The following is an 18,662-nucleotide window of genomic DNA, read 5'->3' on the forward strand; positions in this document are numbered from 1 at the left end:
AGTCATGTGATATTAGATTGGTCACATCTGGGACTAGACTTTTTAGATAACACATTAAGTCAGCCTTTCTAAAGCATGGCATTTGGTTACAGAAGTTGTTTGTAAAGAGCAAATAGATAACTAATCATAATGGTTTTATGATTGCATACTTTTCCCAAAGTGAGACAAGGTCAACTCTGACTGAAGCTGTCTCAGTGTGTTCCATTGAGCTGATGTTTAAACATGCAACCAGGGAAGCTGCAACTGATGCCCAAGCTATGCACAATGCTAAGTGACCAAACCAGTTCTTAATGAGAGATGCATGGTCTTCAATGCACTGTCCAATTGCCTTTTGTGATTGAAAGTTTTGATTTTGTTGATGTTTAAAAAAAAAAAACTGCAGTAAGATGTATTTTAACACATTCCATATTTTGTTTTTATATATATATATTGTTTTTGACTGTATGGGTGGCTCAGTTGTGTTTCTGGTTTTATTTTGTATAATTATTATTTTATTATTATTATTATTATTATTATTATTATTATTATTATTATTATTATAAATAAGACCCGGTGCTTTTCTTATTTCTATATTGCCCTTGTAATTACTATTAAGACTGTTCGATGAAATTGTTTACAATTTGTAACAGCCATTTTGGATAGAAGATTTCAGCATCAAGCCATTTTTTATAAGCTTTGATGTTTTGACCTTTTGATATGTGCCCATTGCAGTTACACTTTGAGTAATAAAACTCCACAAATGCAGAAATGTGTCTGTTTTATTAACACCATAATAAATATGTGCCTACTAAAAATGCTTCAAAACAATCTGTAGGCTTTTCTAGTGATTCACAGCATATGTACTGTGGCTCTGAAGTGCAAAACACATAAACAAAAGTAAAATGCAACATACAAAAACAAAACATACAAATACAAAAATGAAATGCAAAAACAAATACTTTCAGCCCTGGAGTGCAAATTCAACATAAAAAAGAAAACAAAAAAGAGCACCCCTGAGGTGCAGATGCAACATACAAAAACAGAAAGGAGTGGTCCAAAATGCAAGTTTTTGTTTGTGTTTTGCACTTTTGTGACCAACCACTTTGTTTTTGTATGTTGCATCTGCACCTCAGGGCTGCTTGTTTGTGTATGTTGTATTTGCACTCCAGGACCAAAAGGTTTTTATTTTTGCATTTTTGTTTTGCACCTCAGGGCTGCACATTTTTGTTTTTGTATGTTGCATCTGGACCTCAGGACCGAATGTTTCTGTTTTTATGTTTTGTTTTTGTGTTTTGCACTTCAGAACCACCGTACATATGATTCTGGAAGCTGATAGTTTACAGCAGGGTCTCCATTTTATCAACCTAAGGCTGGTGTGAGTTTAGGCTTAAAAACACGCGATTAAAATAATCAATGCATCGATTGAGACCCTGAGCTGTTGATTAATTGGGTGACCTATTAACCATTATTATCCATCCATCCATCCATTATCTGAACCCGCTTATCCTGATCAGGGTCGCAGGGGGGCTGGAGCCTATCCCAGCATACATCGGGCTAAAGGCAGGAATACACCCTGGACAGGTCGCCAGTCCATCGCAGGGCACACACACCATTCACTCACACACTCATACCTATGGGCAATTTAGACTCTCCAATCAGCCTAACCTGCATGTCTTTGGACTGTGGGAGGAAACCGGAGTACCCGGAGGAAACCCACGCAGACACAGGGAGAACATGCAAACTCCACACAGAGAGGCCCCGGCCGACAGGGATTCGAACCCAGGACCTCCTTGCTGTGAGGCGGCAGTGCTACCCACTGCACCATCCGTGCCACTATTATTATTATTATTATTATTATTATTATTATTATTATTATTATTATTATTATTATTATTATTATTATTATTTTATTATATTTCTTTTATTTATTTATGTATTTTTTAGCATTGGGCTAGAACAAATGCCTGCTCCTACACACTAGTGTAGACTCATATCTCTCATATAGCTATAATTTAGCGGCTGGCTGTCATATGGGTTCTCAAGCTGGAATCAGGAGATTATTTCAAAGGTTCCTCGACAAACTGGATGATGGTTCCCTTTTCATATTTTGCCCGTCATTGTAATACATATATTGTACTAAATGGCAAGTAGGCCCCTATGGTGCGAAGAAATTGGAATCGGTAATTACCACTCAGCTATATAAGAAATGGTCTACATAGAACTGTGTGACCTTTGAACTCTTAGAAGGCAGACGCTGAATGGTCGAAGCGACCTCGCGTTACTTGCCCAATCAGGGACATCGTAAGTATGACGCGATGACCAGAACATTGATTGTGTGGAAAAAAATAACGTGACCAGACGTAAGCAAAATAAATAGCTTTTTTTTTTTCATTAACACATTGAATAAGTAAGCGTATAATACTACCTAGTTAATACGTGTGTATATGTATTACTATCATTACGTGAATAATTCCCAAGTGATCTCGCTTTATGTTTAAAGACACATAGCTGAACCGAAGAAGGATCTCCGAGGTATGTTGGCTTTTCCAGGGTGTTTCCCGAAAGCGTCGGATGTAAGCTGTGTTTTAACAAAATAATTATTCTGTTGAACTGACGGTGTCCTCGCTATTTATCCTTTTATCAGTTAAGACACGGGTCGCTAATTAGATTGTCTTACTTTCAGTCGGTGGACAGATAATGCGATGACAAAAGAATAGCTAACGTTAGCGAGCCATGAATCAGCTGGCTAGTGATGGCAGCGTTAAGTAGCCTAGCTTGTTGGCTAGCAAAAGCACTAAAATGGCCGGGTAGCCAACTAATTTTACCATAGCTTGATGACTTATCAAAAACATGGTGTCATTGAACTTACACAACCTGAATTATTAGTTGGCAGACGTCACGTTGAATTCACCCTATATCCATGTTACCCAGCACGTTCCAGCTTTTTTATGAATCAGGAGAGTTGAATGGGACACTAGCAACTACAATAATACTTGTGATTGTGTAGCGAACTAGCATGGCTGCTGCTTAGGTTGAAATGTTGGAGACATTAGCTGCAGCTGTAAAAGTAGCTAGCTAGGTAACACTGGCAAGCTATCTTGGCAACAAACACCATAACAAGCCGTGTTATTTGACGTTACAGTGCTTTCCATAAAATACTAGGCGTTTGCCGATGTTGTGTTTTTGCAATCTCATGATTTATTTATTTTGCTGAATTAGCTAGCTTGAATTGTTTCCTTTATGACGGCTTATGTAATTTTCATGTATGAATGTGACAACCCATTGTCCACCAATGCCATGTTAAATTCCAGAAAGACTGTTACGTAACGCAACCGGCCAACTAGCTGGATATACTTTTAAAACTTTAATCAGCGCGTTTTGCTTCATCCAGCAAGTTTTGAACTCACCTTGGTACCACCCGCTGAATGTATTTTGTATTCCCTCCCAGTGGCGTCAAACTCGTTGACTCTGAGCGCCGTGTGTATGCAGGTTGTCATTCCAACCAATTGATGCTGCCTTGATTGATTCCAATACTCATTCAGATATGCAGTTAACTGTTGTTATTCCGACAACACGAAGGACACATTTCACTTTATAGACACTAAGTGCAAACCTACAACCCTGTTTCAGCAAATAATTATAATCAAGATCTGAGGTCATAAACACGGCCCTCCACAGTACTGAGTTTGAGATCACCGCTCTCATCGGTCCTCTTTCTTTGAATACCTGTAATATTCATTGCACCAGTCCTGAACTAAACTGATCCTTAGCTTGCTAAAATCAATCTAACAAACTGTTATGGATATGGGGTAAGTATAGACATGTTAAGACCATTCCCCTTGGCCATAAAATATGGCATAGGGGTTCGAATGTTTAAAAGCTTGCTGCAGTGTAGACTAGTGTGGACCTCGTTGGTAACTGTTGGCCCCTGCAGTGGAAGCGGGCTGTTTGGACGTTCATGGCACACTGAGTCGACCGCACCATGACCGCTGAGCCGGATGCGTTGGCCGTGGTTAACCAGCTGCGGGACCTGGCCGCCGACCCCCTCAACCGGCGAGCGATCGTCCAGGACCAAGGCTGTCTGCCTGGCCTCATCCTCTTCCTAGACCACCCCAACCCCCAGGTGGTGTACTCCGCTCTTCTGGTAAGTTCTGAATGCCCACCTGCATTTGCCATGTTGCACACCCCTCAATTTGAAAGGCCGGAATGAGATCTATAATGCTGTAGATTAAACTGTCAGCTCATCTTTATAGCCATTCTTAATTGAATTATACATAAAGTGAGATCATGGTCAATGGCAGAGGCAAATGCTGCTCCTTTTCTCCATATTACGTGGGACTTCCTGCTGTGTCAAGCTGTCAGAATCAGTTGTGTTTATTAAACTCCTTAAAGACTAGATGCAGTCATCTTCAAATTCATGACTCAGATCCTCCACTCTGCTGTCAAATCAAGCAGAATTCACTGTGTTTAATAGGTCACTGGCTCTCTTTGGAAAGACAAAGGCTGATGTATGCTAGTAGGAATCAAAGAAAATAACACACACACACTCTTTTTGTCTCTCTCTCTCTCTCAATCTCTCTCTTTCTCACACACATGCACACACACACACACACACACACACAAATGCAGTGGTAGGCTGTACCTTTAGTTGAAAGATTAAGTTCCAATTTGGCCCTTTGTGGTTAGACTTGTGTAAAATGTGATTGTCTATTACTGGGGTCACATAACGGTGGTGCGTGGATGTGGCCCCTCCCCCCTGATGTGTGTCGCTGTCGTCCACAGGCTGTGCGCTACCTGGCAGAATGCCGTGCCAACCGAGAGAAGATGAGGGGAGAGCTGGGCATGATGCTGAGCTTGCAGAACGTCATGCAGAAGTAAGCTCCTCTCGGAGAAAGAGCCTTGGATATGGGCCTTTCACTCAGTCATACAGGGCAGGTCCAGAAGACTCCAGTCCTGCATTCTTTGATTGACACCTCCAGATCAATCAATCACCCCCCCCCCCCACTCTAACCCCAAGTCCTGAGTTTGTTGTGCTCACCCTTGAGCTGGCTCCGTATTTATTTTGTGTCTGGTGGACCTGGTAGAATGCCTGTTTACCCATAAACATTACTGGCATGTATCACTTGAAATAATGTCAAGTGCTGGCGGGTGTTTTCTTTAAAAATGGCTTTAAGTAGCTATTTTTAAAAGTGGAAAAAAGTATAAAGGCCGTTCTCAGTTATGGATAATTCCTGATACTTTGGTCCAGAGTAGTTTTAGGCACTGCCCTAGTAAGTTCATTTGATTGTTGCAGGGAATCCAGCAGACAGCATACACAAAGGTGTGTGTGCTTGTGTGTCTGTATCTGTGTTAGTTATTGTGAGGGTAGACTGGTCTCAAAGCAGTGTTTGTGTACACTTTCCTCAAAGTGCTTATCATTCAGATAATAATGAATGACCTTGTGTTTCCCCCTTATGATGTTTATGCTAGTTATTGGACTGTATTGGGTCTTGAGTTACAGTGTGATTTGTTTAGATGTTCAGACAAGGTGAGGGCTTTGTATTTTCTCACCTGCATGTGGCATTTAACATGTATTCCTGGGTTGTCATTCACAAAAACCCTTTCCAAGGTTCCTGAAACATAGTGTTGGTAAGTCCTAAGCGCCCTGGTACAAAAAAAGAATAACCGGTTTGTAACTGGTGCCCCGTATGTTTACAGCCAGAGTGTGCTTAGCAGGACCCTCGTGTCTCCACAGTGCTCATGTGGTCCAATATATCAAATGTGTCCTCAGAGCTGCAGCTCGGAGAGCTGCCTCGAGAGAAATGTGTCTGCAGTACAGCGTGTAAAGTATTTTTGCAGCAATTTGGGAATAGTTTATGTCCTTATGAATGAGTGCTTTGTCGATTTTTATCTGTACATACTTGCCTGATAGCGTTGACCTGAGGGAGGCATTCTAAATGAGTTGGCGGATATCTTTTGCCCTGTCAACACAAACGCAGATTGTTCCTGTTCGGTGTTTGTGATAAGCAGGGTTCTGTTGGCAGGACGACGACCCCTGGTGAGACCAAGCTCCTGGCCTCCGAGGTGTACGAGCTCCTGCAGGCGGCCGGCAGCGCGGAGGAGGACCAGCCCGAGGGCGGGCCATCCTGCCGGCGCAAGGCCCAGTTCTTCCTGGGCACCACCAACAAGCGTGCCAAAACCGTGGTGCTCCACATCGACGGGCTGGACGACTCCGTGAGTGATTTGGGGCCTTCTGTGCGTTTGAGAGGGTGTGTCTCTTCTGTGCGTTTGAGAGGGTGTTATGTGTCTGCGTTTGAGAGGGTGTGTCTCGTCTGTGCGTTTGAGAGCGTGTGTCTCGTCTGTGCGTTTGAGAGGGTGTTATGTGTCTGCGCGTTTGAGAGGGTGTTACGTGTCTGTGCGTTTGAGAGGGTGTTACGTGTCTGTGCGTTTGAGAGGGTGTTACGTGTCTGTGCGTTTGAGAGCGTGTTACGTATCTGTGCGTTTGAGAGGGTGTGTCTCGTCTGCGTTTGAGAGGGTGTGTCTCGTCTGTGCGTTTGAGAGGGTGTTACGTGTCTGTGCGTTTGAGAGGGTGTTTCGTGTCTGTGCGTTTGAGAGGGTGTTACGTGTCTGTGCGTTTGAGAGGGTGTTGCGTATCTGCGTTTGAGAGGGTGTGTCTCGTCTGTGCGTTTGAGAGCGTGTTACGTATCTGTGCGTTTGAGAGGGTGTGTCTCGTTTGTGCGTTTGAGAGGGTGTTATGTGTCTGTGCGTTTGAGAGGGTGTGTCTCGTCTGTGCGTTTGAGAGCGTGTTACGTGTCTGTGCGTTTGAGAGGGTGTTACGTGTCTGTGCGTTTGAGAGGGTGTTACGTGTCTGCGTTTGAGAGGGTGTTGCGTGTCTGCTTTTGAGAGGGTGTGTCTCGTCTGTGCGTTTGAGAGGGTGTGTCTCGTCTGTGCGTTTGAGAGGGTGGGTCCCGTCTGTGCGTTTGAGAGGGTGTTATGTGTCTGTCCGTTTGAGAGGGTGTTATGTGTCTGTGCGTTTGAGAGGGTGTTACGTGTCTGTGCGTTTGAGAGGGTGTTATGTGTCTGTCCGTTTGAGAGGGTGTTACGTGTCTGTGCGTTTGAGTGGGTGTTACGTGTCTGTGTGTTTGAGAGGGTGTGTCTCGTCTGCGTTTGAGAGCGTTTTGCGTGTCTGTGCGTTTGAGAGCGTGTTGCGTGTATGTGCGTTTGAGAGGGTGTTTCGCGTTTGCGTTTTCAGTGTGATGTTTCTCTTGCATGTGTTTGAAATGTCCCGCCCCACTGACAGACCCGCCGGAGTCTGTGTGAAGAGGCTCTGCTGAAGATCAGGGGCGTGATCAGCTTCACCTTTCAGATGGCTGTGAAGCGCTGCATCGTGCGTATCCGCTCTGACCTGAAGGCTGAGGTGAGAGCCCACCCCCTCTCTGATCTCACTCAGCCCTGCTCCCCCTGTCACGCCCCCGCCTAACCCCCCAATTCTACACAGCTGTGCACTGACTCGTTCTCGGGCTTCATAACAACCCACTTTCTGTTCATATTGAGACTTGCAACACAACCTGTCAAAAGAAATGCTGAATAGATTTTGTATTAATTACTGAAATAGATTTCAGCTTAGTCCTGAACTAGATTGAGTTTTGTATGGAGAATTTAGCCTCGTACTGTGTCTGTGAAACTGGCCAATAAATGTGCTGTAGATCCAGTGTAGATAAGTGGCTCAATGTTGCAGTAATCCCCTTTTCCATTATGATTTTTCACAGGCATGATGGGGCCTTATTCGGACAACATCTCTCCAGTATAGTAATTTAGAACAGTGCCCCCTCTGGTGTAGTAATGTAGATAAATGACTCTCCTATTTCATGGCATACTGCCTTTTCTCCCCAATGTAGACCAGCGACTCTCCTATTCGCTATAGGAATATAGTATAGTAATGTAGACCAGTTACTCCTCTACACTCAGTGAGCACTTCATTAGGTAGACCAGCTTGTTAGTGAAAATATTTAATCAGCCAATCATGTGGCAGTAACTAAATGCATAACAGCATGCAGACGTGGTCAAGAGGTTCAGCTGGTTTTCAGACCAGAATTTGGAAGAAATGTGATCTAGGTGACCGTAGAATCGCTGTTAAAAATGGCAGGCATTTATATAGCGCCTTTATCCCAAGCGCTGTGCAGTTGGTGCTTCTCCATTTACCCATTCATACACATATTCACGGCGATTGGGCCCCGACCAGCTCGTCAGGAGCATTTGGGGGTTAGATGTCTTCCTCAGGGACACTTCGACACAGCCCGGGCAGGGGATCGAACCAGCAACCCTTCGACTGCCAGACTGCTCTTACTGCCTGAGCCATGTCACCCCATGTTGGTGTCAGACAGGGTGGTTTGAGTATCTCAGAAACTGCTGATCTCCTGGGAGTTTGCAGAGAATGATGCAAAAAACAAAAACATCCAGTGAGCAGAAGTTCTGTGGGCAAAAACAAGTTGTTAATGAGAGGTCAGAGGATGAGGGCCAGACTGGTCAAAGCTGACAGGAAGGTGACAGTGATGCAAATAACCACACATTGCAACAGTGGTAGGCAGACAAGCATCTCTGAACACACAACGCATCAAACCATTTAGTGGATAGGCTACAGCAGCAGAAGACTTAAATTTACAAAATAGGTCTTATAAATACCTAATAAAGTGCTAACTGAGTGTATATTCACTATGGGAATAAAGTACAGTAATGTAGACCAGTGCCTCTTCCATTTGCTATATGAATATACAGTATTGTAGACAAGTGACTTGTATTTTCACTGTGGGAATATAGTATAGAAATGTAGAGCTGAATCCTCTTTCTAGGACTTCATTCAACAGGATGTCCAGTGTAGTTCCTGTTGATTCCTCTGTTCCAGTGGTGGCCAACCCTGGTCCTGGCAATTCACATGGTCTGCTTGTCTTTGTTGTTCCTCAGCACTTGTTTGATCAATGAAAGCAGTTGATTACAGAGTAAACTCACCTCATCTGTTTTCTTGGGTCTAAAGTGGTTGTTGTATTTAATGTGGGGAAAAAACTTCACACCCCGCGGCTTCCCAGGACTAAGGTTAGCCACCCCTGCTCTATTCAGTGTCAGATTCGGAGGCTAGAACAACAATTGCTCCCTCTAATATTGTAATTCTCAGAATGATTTCTCTTTTTTAGTGTGGTACTGTAGTGTAGTGGGTTGTCTAGTCACTTTATTCATGCAGATCACATATTCGTCTGTCCAGTGTAGTAGAAGGGTGACTCCTTTCTTCACTCCTTCATAATCATGTGGGACAGTGACTCCTTTATTCACAGCTGTAGTCTAGAGCACTGTCTCCTTTTGCTGATCACTGATTCCTCTTTCCAATATCGTGATGAAGCATCAGTATACATTCTTAGAGCAGTCACAATCTGCATGCTTCCATAGAGCAATCCCAGTCATAGTGTGCAGTCAGTCCCAGTCATAATGTGCAGTCTGTGAGCAGTACCAGTCATAGTGTGTAGTCTTTGAGAAGTCCCAGTCATAGTGCGAAGTCTTTGAGCAGTACCAGTCATAGTGTGCAGTCTTTGAGCAGTCCCAGTCATAGTGTGCAGTCTTAGACCTGTACCAGTCATAGTGTGCTGTCAGTCCCAGTCATAGTGTGCAGTCTTAGAGCAGTACCAGTCATAGTGTGCTGTCAGTCCCAGTCATAGTGTGCAGTCTTTGAGCAGTACCAGTCATAGTGTGCAGTCAGTCCCAGTCATAGTGTGCAGTCTTTGAGCACTACCAGTCATAGTGTGCAGTCTTTGAGCAGTACAAGTCATAGTGTGCAGTCAGTCCCAGTCATAGTGTGCAGTCTTTGAGCACTACCAGTCATAGTGTGCAGTCTTAGAGCAGTACCAGTCATAGTGTTCAGTCTTAGAGCAGTGCGTTGTGGTTGCTCCAGCAGAGCTGTGCTGATCGTGTCTGAACTCCATTTGGCTCTCTGCAGGCGCTGGGATCGGCCATCGCCTCCACCAAAGTGATGAAAGCTCAGCAGGTGGTGAGGAGTGAGGGTGGAGAGGAGGTGAGTCCAGCTCTGGGAGGTCACTGCGTACTTAACAAGAGTTCTCTGTACTAGGGGTGTGAACGGTTAAACGGTTAACCAAAACTGATTTGTAACCAGTAAAAAAAAATTGATACCCAATGTCTTTTATGAAGGTGAAATTGTAAGCTCAGTTTAAAATGAATACATGTTCCTCATCTGACGTATTATTGCAGATCTAAACTAGCGATTGACTAGCTTCAGTAGTTCGAGTAAGCAATCAAGGGGTTTAAAATGCAAACACCATACGGTATTGAATGCTACAGTATTAAGAGTTATCAAATAATTTCTGTAGCTGTTGGTTGACTTATGGCTTATTGTAACGTTGCGTCGTTTCTTAAGGCTCATAGGAGATCCGAGTTTATTCGTTGACACACAAATTCAAACTTCCAGCCAACTGAACATAGCTTTCCACTATGCTGTATCTACATGAAAATAAACAAAGCAATACATCATTGCACAAATGTTGCACTAAATATTACAATACACTGTTTACATTCAATCCACAAGCTACAGTCGTACAAGCAAACAATCTGCGGCCATTTCAGAGGGTTAAGAATGCAAACACTGCATGGAATTGAATGCTACAGTGCTATAGTTGTCAAATAATTTCTGTGTTTTAAATCTGTGGCTGTTAGTTAGCTTAAGGCTTATTCTATGGCGTTACTACATACGTACATAAATAAATAAATAAAGCAAAGCATTATCATTAGGCTATTTATCCATCGAATATTGAAAGCGAAAATTCCCTGCTTTCAGCGAAAAAAGGACACGTTAATCTCACCACCACGATTGTACCATGCCATATAAAATGCATTGGCATATATAATGCTAGTTAGTGTTAAATGCCAGAAATATATCAAATTGTACACCTGCATTGGCATGAAAGTACAATCATTAGACCAGCCGCCTATGGTAAAACAGACCCGGTGTTATAATATATCAGGCAAATATTGCGTGACCACAGAATATGGAGTTCACAACCCCATCTGTAACAAAGTTGTTAACAGTAGCATATTCACAGATTTCATGCCAATCAAGTCGATCAGGCAGAAGCCGTAGAAGAGGGATGAAAACATGAAGAATTATAATTTTAACCGATGCATTTAAAAAAAAATTATGCACGATCGACCAGAAATGCCTGGACAGGGACAGGGACAGGGATTTAACTAAAGATTTCTGCAACTGTGAGGTTACACTGCACAATGTCAAAGTAAATGTAAATATTTAATTTGCCAATTAGGCTGACTTACTACTATCTGACTTACAATGTTGACATTTAACTATTGAGATGGCCAAAAATAAAGTTTGAAAATACAATCAAATTTCTTGATAATCCAGTAAAAAAATTGAAATAAAAAGATACAACCCCTCGCGGTTAACCGTTTAAAAAATTGCAACCGGTTACTAAAGCTGATGATTTGTCACATCCCTACTTTGTACCCTTAGAGACATAGGCACCTTTACCGATGACTCACTCCATATCTTTATAAATAAATAGAAAACACTGCCTCCTTAAGTTCAAGGAAGGTCACACCTGACCAGTATCCTCACTGATTCACATATCAGGATGAGTACAGGAAGCCCTTTGGTCTAAGACAGTGTTTCCCAACTCCAGTCCTCGGGACCCGCATGCCAGAAGGTTTTTGTTGCAACCAGTAACTCACACACCTGATTTAATGATTGAACCAATCAAACTACAAAAATGCCCTTGATTAGTTAAATCAGGTGTGTGAGCTACTGGTTACAACAAAAACCTTCTGGCAAGTGCGTCCCGAGGACTGGAGTTGGGAAACACTGGTCTAAGAGGTCTGCAACCCAGCTGCTGATTTCCCAGCAGGGCAGAGCAGTGCAGGGCAGGTCGGGGGAGCTCGACCGGTTCAGTAAGTGCGTAAATGCAAGACGGCACAGGGAGCTTCACACTCATGAGTAATGATCTGTCGAGTCATGCAGCTAAGTGCTTGGCTAGGGAAAAAGGAAATGTGGTCCTCCAGAATAACTGTGTGCTTCCTGTTCAAGCAGCACAGCTGCTCTGCCTGGCTCCCAAACTGAGAGGCTCACAGCACACTCATTATTCCTTTTAATATTAATTTAATATTCATACGACTGGAATACTGTTTTCCATGTTAGAATCACAGAGCCATGACCCGGACATTCAAAGCCAACATTACAATCTAGCAACACTATTATTCCCATTGCCTTTCTCCGCTCTTCCGCACTTTTCCAGCAGGTGGCAGCCTCCCGTTGGTTCCACAAGCTGCAGACGATCGCAAACACATTCATTTAATTTCCAGTTATTTGTTTATATGGATATATTATGAGCTCCATAATAGATTTTGCTACTATACAAAATGACAAAACCAGGGTTAAACGGTTGGCACACACAGCAGGAAACTGCCATTTCCTCTAATTATCAGCAGTAAATAACACTGAAATCAGCAAGTGTTCCCAGTCTCATTGGAAGGTCTTTTTGATAAAAATTTAAAAAAATAGTATCAAGGCCTCTTATGGAACTGATTCTGTAATTTTATTCTACTTCTTCTTAAAGTGGTTGAGATTTTTTATTGGGGTGGAAAGCTGACAAAATATTTAACAAAAATATTCACATATTCACAATATTTTAAGGGGTATTGAGCCCATTGTTGCAATGCATTGCTGGTGGATAGCACATGTGATACAGCCCACTATCCAGGTTTTAAAGCACTTCTGAGTTTAGGAGAACATGCCCTTGAAGTAGCCCTTTCACTGACGGCCGGTGTAAGTTAGGCCGTTAAGTTAAGTGTAAGTTAGGCCCGTGAAAGTTAGGCCCTGTAGCGGGACTGTGGAGGCTCTGGGCCCATGTCACTGTGTTCCTGGCCCAGGTTCTGGTGCCGTTCCCGGAGGACGGGCCGGTGGAGGTGGAGCAGAACACAGATCTTCCAGACTACCTGCCGGAGGAGGAGAGCCCCTCCCAGGAGCCCGACAAGGCGGTGTCCCGCGTGGGGTCTGCCCAGGACGGCGTGGGCTGGCTCAACACCGCCGCAAACTTTTTATCCCGCTCCTTCTACTGGTGACGAGCCGGCTGTAAGCCCCGCCTTCCACCGACCCCACCCACCAACCTCTCCTCACTCCTGCACCCTACAACTGTACTGCGATTGGCTGCCTGCCTGCCTGCCTGCCTGTCTGTCTGTCTGTGGAGTGCAGAACTGCCAGGAACAACTCGCAATAAACTAACGGGGCGGGAAAACGAGCTAGAACAACAACCGGCAGCACATGCACGCACAGAAATGCGCACACACACACAAGCACGCGTGCACACACACACACACACACACACACGCGCCTGCATGTGTGCACATGCACACTTTTACCTGCAGATCGCAGAACTGAAACCATTAACTGAGGAGGACTGGGCTCAGAAGTGGTTTCTTTTTTTTTTTTTCTATTTGGTTCTGTTTCTATTTTTTTTTTTTTTTGCAGAACGGGTGTTGAATAAATCTCCACATTCCACTTTCTTGTTCTGAAACGGGTCCATCTTTTTCTAAAAACAAAAAGCACGAGAAAACCAAAAGGCACCCAGCTGGCCGCCCGCTCCCCTCCCGTGGAGACTCCGCCCCCCGCTGGCTCATGGTCGAGCTGCTCGGACCCGCACACAAGCCGCATTTTCTTTTTCTTCTGCCTTTTCATTATTGCTCAACCCAAACCTTTTTAGATTTGATCACTGAAATGATTCTGCATCGCAGTCCCTGTTGGTATGAGTTGACTTAACACTCGACATTTTACTGTGACGGCTTTTTCTTTCTTCCTTTTCCCCTGCCAAGACTCTTATTTTCTTTACCATCTTGTCGCCCTCTCTTTGGGTTTACGGTTTTCACCCACCTGTCGTGTGTGCCTTTGGAATCCTTTTCTGTCTTTTTTATTTTTCTCTCACAAAGATCCCTCTCCAAAACGGAGAACGTCACAGAAAAGTGGTTGTTGGCCAAAATGGCAGCTGCCGTCAGATTATGCGAGAGCTGCACAGCTCTCCCGTGAGCCGGGGCGATGAGCAGAGCTTTGGGCCATCTGCCGCAGCGAATCCTCCCGTCTGTCAGAGCTGGGGTTTGATGGAGGTTCACATTGGGAGCAGAATTGGCAGTTGGCCGTTTTTCCCCGATCCAGAGTCACTTTCAGTTGCTCGGCTGTCTGTATTGAGGAGCTTCTGTACACAGTTGGGTGTCGAGCGGGGTTTTTCTTTACAGTGAGCTGAGTAAACCCGTCATGGCGAGGAGGAGGCAGTGTAGATGGTGTGGAGTTGAGGGTGGGGTGGTGTGAGCAGTGTTGTTTTACTTCCCTAGTTTGCTGCTACAATCTCTGTAGATGCCGTTTTTTTGTTTGGCTTCATCACCTAGTCTCTATTTACCCGTCTGTGTGCATAATAAAGGTCAACAATGCTCTCAATGCAATGCTCCTATGAACTGTCTATTGAAGAACAAGCCCAGAGTAAGGCTTGCAAGTATGTTATTTAACCATGTTCAAAGTACTTTTGTGTTTTTCTGAAATTGAGTTTAACCCTCTTGACCACGTTGTTCATATTTGATTCTCAACAATCTGTCGAGCCTTAAACTCTTGATTTGTGAAAAGAAGCCACTGAATTTGCCAAATCTGTGTTTTTGTTCATGTCTATGTCTGAATATGGTACAGTGCGAAAGCCTCAGGCTTGGAATTCATGGAGCCGGCAGTGTCCTTAATGCTTCGCCCATGGAACAGATCAACCCAATATCATGAGCACCCTTTTTAAATCAGGTTTGTTCATTCATAAATGGCATCTTGCGAATTGCTTGGACAGAACATGCTCAGATCCTCCATCTTACATGGTTTCATCAAGGTATTTGTAACCTGACCAATTCAGGGTTGCTGATTGGCATAGAATGGCTTTGGTTGGTCATCTATAAACTACGGAAATGGAGCATTCTGCTTGTAATTGTGTTTTCCCTGAACCGTGAGATGGTCACGTCATGTGATCTATCCAGGCATGCTGTCGAGACTGAACACGGGATGCATTATGAGGTCACCTGAAACCCAGGCATAGAGTTTGGTTGGCCACACCAGGAATATATGGATCATACTCACAAGACCCCTTTGCTTATGTGCTTGCCCATGTCCAGGTGAAATGTACTGTCATGTCTTATTTTCAAGTTTGTTTGGCTTTTCCACCACAATATATAGCATTTATATCAAGATTGGGTTGACACCCAATTAGTTTGCCCTATGTTTTGGCTTGAAATCATTCAAATAAGTGTGTGAAGTGTACACTAATATTCAGAGATTTACTTTAGTATGTAGCATAAGTACTAACCAAGGAAATGTACATGGTGATTCCCCTGAGGTTTGCTGTGGGACCGATTCTAATGCCAATTCCCTCATTGAAGATGTGTTGCTGCACGCACAAGCTTTTTTACTTTATTCTTTATTCTTAAACTGTTCTTTAATTTAAAGATACAATTCCCATTCACCTACTGTATATTAAATCACATTTTCTGATGTGTGCAGAACCAATATTAGCAATGTTCGTTGTGTACATGTATTTTTTATTTTTTTATGTTTTAATCCCTTCCAACACCATCGTATTTCCAGGTCAATACCTTGTGCTTGGAATCTGTTGGTATGTCTGTATATAAATGTGTATGTTACGTTTACCCTAAACCATGCAAAACAAATGTTATTCAGGGCTGTAGCTGCTCTGTTGGCCCTTTTTGCCATCTAGTGGTGAAAGCCAGGTACTGCTGCTTTAGGGGAGCGACTCTTTCAGCCAACGAGAGTGAGCGAAACCCTCATTTCAGAAGCCGCTTCTATTGGCTGCAGCCAAGTAACCCCTGGAGTTGAGTACGGTCATGGTTGTTGGTTTTGCCGGGTTCGCACATTCAGGCTTTGCATCCAGTGTGTTTGTGTATTGTACAGTATGTGAAGTGTTATGAGATCTCAGAAACATTACCATTCTCATTGACGGATACCTGCAGAGAATATTGAATAATAAAATTTGAAACCAAGGCTGTACGTTCCATTTTTTCTTCTGCGGTTTCATGAAAGTTGCACAATTTCTTCTCTTTTTGCAGTGGGGCCACCATGGCAACATGTAAAGGTGACAGATTAGCTTTATAGTAAGTATTTTAACTGAATGCGATTGTTGATTTTATTATGATTATTCTGACCAGTGAGTACAGTGAGAATGGGGAAGCCAGCCATTGGAATATGCGCGTCATATGAACCTGTGTGTTCACCTATCAGGTTCCACTGCGCTGATAAGGCGTTCGATGGGCTGGTGTTCTTGGGTGTCTTTTCCACATTGGCATTGGGGTAACATAGCCTTCTCGTGATTTATCCGTTTATAAGGGATGAGTGCAATTAATCATTTTAGCATTGCAATACGTACTGTACAAAGTGCCCAATATCTATGTTTCAGTGATAACAGCAGACATGAGATTTCTTCCTTCCTGGATTTAATATTCTGTTCTGAAATATTAAATCAGCCTTTATGTAACCTAGCGTTCTAACTGAATATATTGATACAGCTGAATCGCAGATAACTGTTCTCGTGCCCCTGTAGGAAACGTTTTTCTGTGGTCTAATCTTTGAGGAAAATTTACCAGGTAAATTGTAAAACCTGCACACACAATGGCACTCCAGGAATTTATTTGCAAACAGATCACATCAGATCCCTTTCATACTGCCGATGTTAATTGATCCTGTGGCACACAAGGCGCAGTTCTATAATCTTGGAGTGAAGAAAGTATTGTGGATTTTGAATATTTACTGCGTAGATTTAGCCATACAAATGTGATTTGGATATTTTCGCTGCACAAATGACCCGGAGAAGACATTTCCTGAGGGGATTGGCTGTTGAACGAAGCCGTTTTATTGGATGAGGTCAGGTGAACTGTAGGACAGCCGACGTTTGCCTCGGTAATCTGCATACTAATGAGCGTCATTAACAGACGCACATTCTGATTTATATGTTCGACCTTGGCAAGGCAGAGGCAATCATGAATTATTTCCGTAGGGATTATAATTCATTTTCATTTTATCCCTATGTGACTTGATCTTTTTGCATAAATTTGTTAGTTTTCTTTATGTCCATACATAGGCCCACAGACCCCACAAGATTCATTGCCCTGTTGTCCTGTGTGTTCCTGTGTTTACAATCAAAGACATTTTCATCCCCACCCGTTTTTTGTACCATTTTTGGACATTTTATTCTGAGCCGCACAGAAGAATGTTTTTAATTTGGCTCCAGTGCCAAAAAAGGCCAACAGTCAAACATGGCAGCCCCCGTGTGCCATTGGCTTCATGTGCTGTTGAGCAGCTCCCATACGCAGGCTGCACTTTGTACCCATAAACCCTTGCATCCACCACTGTCAAACCTGGGTTTGTTGATGGTTAAAACTCAATTTAGCCACATCCTGTTTTGTTTAGCATTGCAGGATACCATCAGGCTTTATGGTCAATAAGCCCCTGAACCAGACATCCTCAAATCTGGCCCTTGAATCCAAATCTAGGCCTGGTTTTCTTTACTTCCAGGTAATTGACTGAAATGATTACTGCCGTCTAGGACAGTGATTTGAGGAACCAATGACCTTAGCTTCAAATTTCTGACAGCCCTATAAACTACGATGGCTCACTCCTGTACTTGTGTTCAAATATAGTAACATCTTTAGGATACACTTTCAGTCTGTGGATTCAGCCTACACTCACTGACCACTTTATTAGGAATACCTGTACACCTATTTATTAATGCAATTATCTATTCAGCCAATCGTGCGGCAGCAGTGCAATGCCTAAAGTCATACAGTTACGGGTCAGGAGCTTCAGTTAATGTTCACATCAACCTCTGCCTGTCCTTCTACGTCCACCTGCCTGATCCCTGATACCCTGTTCACTTGGATTCTGACCTGTTTCCTGGACTTCACTAAGAACTCTGGTTATTGTATCGCCCAGTTCTTCCGTGCTTTGATGCTTTTTCTGTCAACCTGCCATTTCACTTCACTCCTGAGTCTGATCTTGGTTCCATCTGCCCATGATCCTGATACAGTCGTGTTTTCTGTGCAGGCACAAACAGACTGAAGGTGTAAAGTCAGAGCACATACAGAGTGTTTAAATGAGGAGGGGCTGAAGCATGGCTTTGAGCGATGCACTGAAGCAGACAGGACACACACTCTCACAGTGGGAGAAAATGACCTTCCCTCCGGGCACTGTCCCTGGCCTCACAGCCATACCTGGACTAGAGCTCTTCCAGTGTCTAATCACAATAACATTTCAGTACAGTAACTAATGCGGCAAACATTACCATCACATTGAAATCACACGTATGTGTTGTATGAAGAAACCTATTGTAACTACACTATACACACACACACACACACACACACACACACACACACACAGATAAAATGAATAGTCTTGACCTTTTTACCCATATGAATGTTCTGTTGAGAAATATCCCTCTGCCATTCACAATAAAACGGTGATGGTACATCAAATGAAAATAGGACCTAAACGCAACAGAGCTAAACACAGACAGTGGCAGAACCCATTCGGCAGCGTCTGAAGTGTACTGGGCACATTGTGAAATATTGGGAAATAATCTTCACTGATCACATCCAATCAGTGTTTATTT

General features: G+C 43.4%; 1 protein-coding gene across 3 annotated transcripts; it reads left to right on the plus strand.

Annotated features, from left to right (window-relative positions):
- Positions 1 to 2,280: 2,280 nt before the first annotated feature.
- LOC133136796 (armadillo repeat-containing protein 1-like) lies at positions 2,281 to 16,039 on the plus strand. 3 transcript variants are annotated; one of them, XM_061254536.1, is made up of 7 exons: positions 2,281 to 2,339; positions 3,914 to 4,123; positions 4,762 to 4,853; positions 6,003 to 6,192; positions 7,259 to 7,375; positions 9,941 to 10,015; positions 12,895 to 16,039. In XM_061254536.1, the coding sequence occupies exons 2-7, from the start codon at positions 3,962 to 3,964 to the stop codon at positions 13,084 to 13,086; spliced, it is 828 nt and encodes a 275-aa protein (XP_061110520.1). In that variant the 5' UTR covers positions 2,281 to 2,339; positions 3,914 to 3,961; the 3' UTR covers positions 13,087 to 16,039. The 3 variants fall into 3 exon arrangements, with proteins under 3 accessions (XP_061110520.1, XP_061110518.1, XP_061110519.1); XM_061254534.1 differs by having other exon boundaries at positions 2,298 to 2,511; XM_061254535.1 differs by lacking the exon at positions 2,281 to 2,339 and adding an exon at positions 2,501 to 2,552.
- The last annotated feature ends 2,623 nt before the right edge of the window (positions 16,040 to 18,662 follow it).

This window comes from Conger conger, chromosome 9, assembly GCF_963514075.1.
Source record: "Conger conger chromosome 9, fConCon1.1, whole genome shotgun sequence".
NCBI lineage: Eukaryota > Metazoa > Chordata > Actinopteri > Anguilliformes > Congridae > Conger > Conger conger.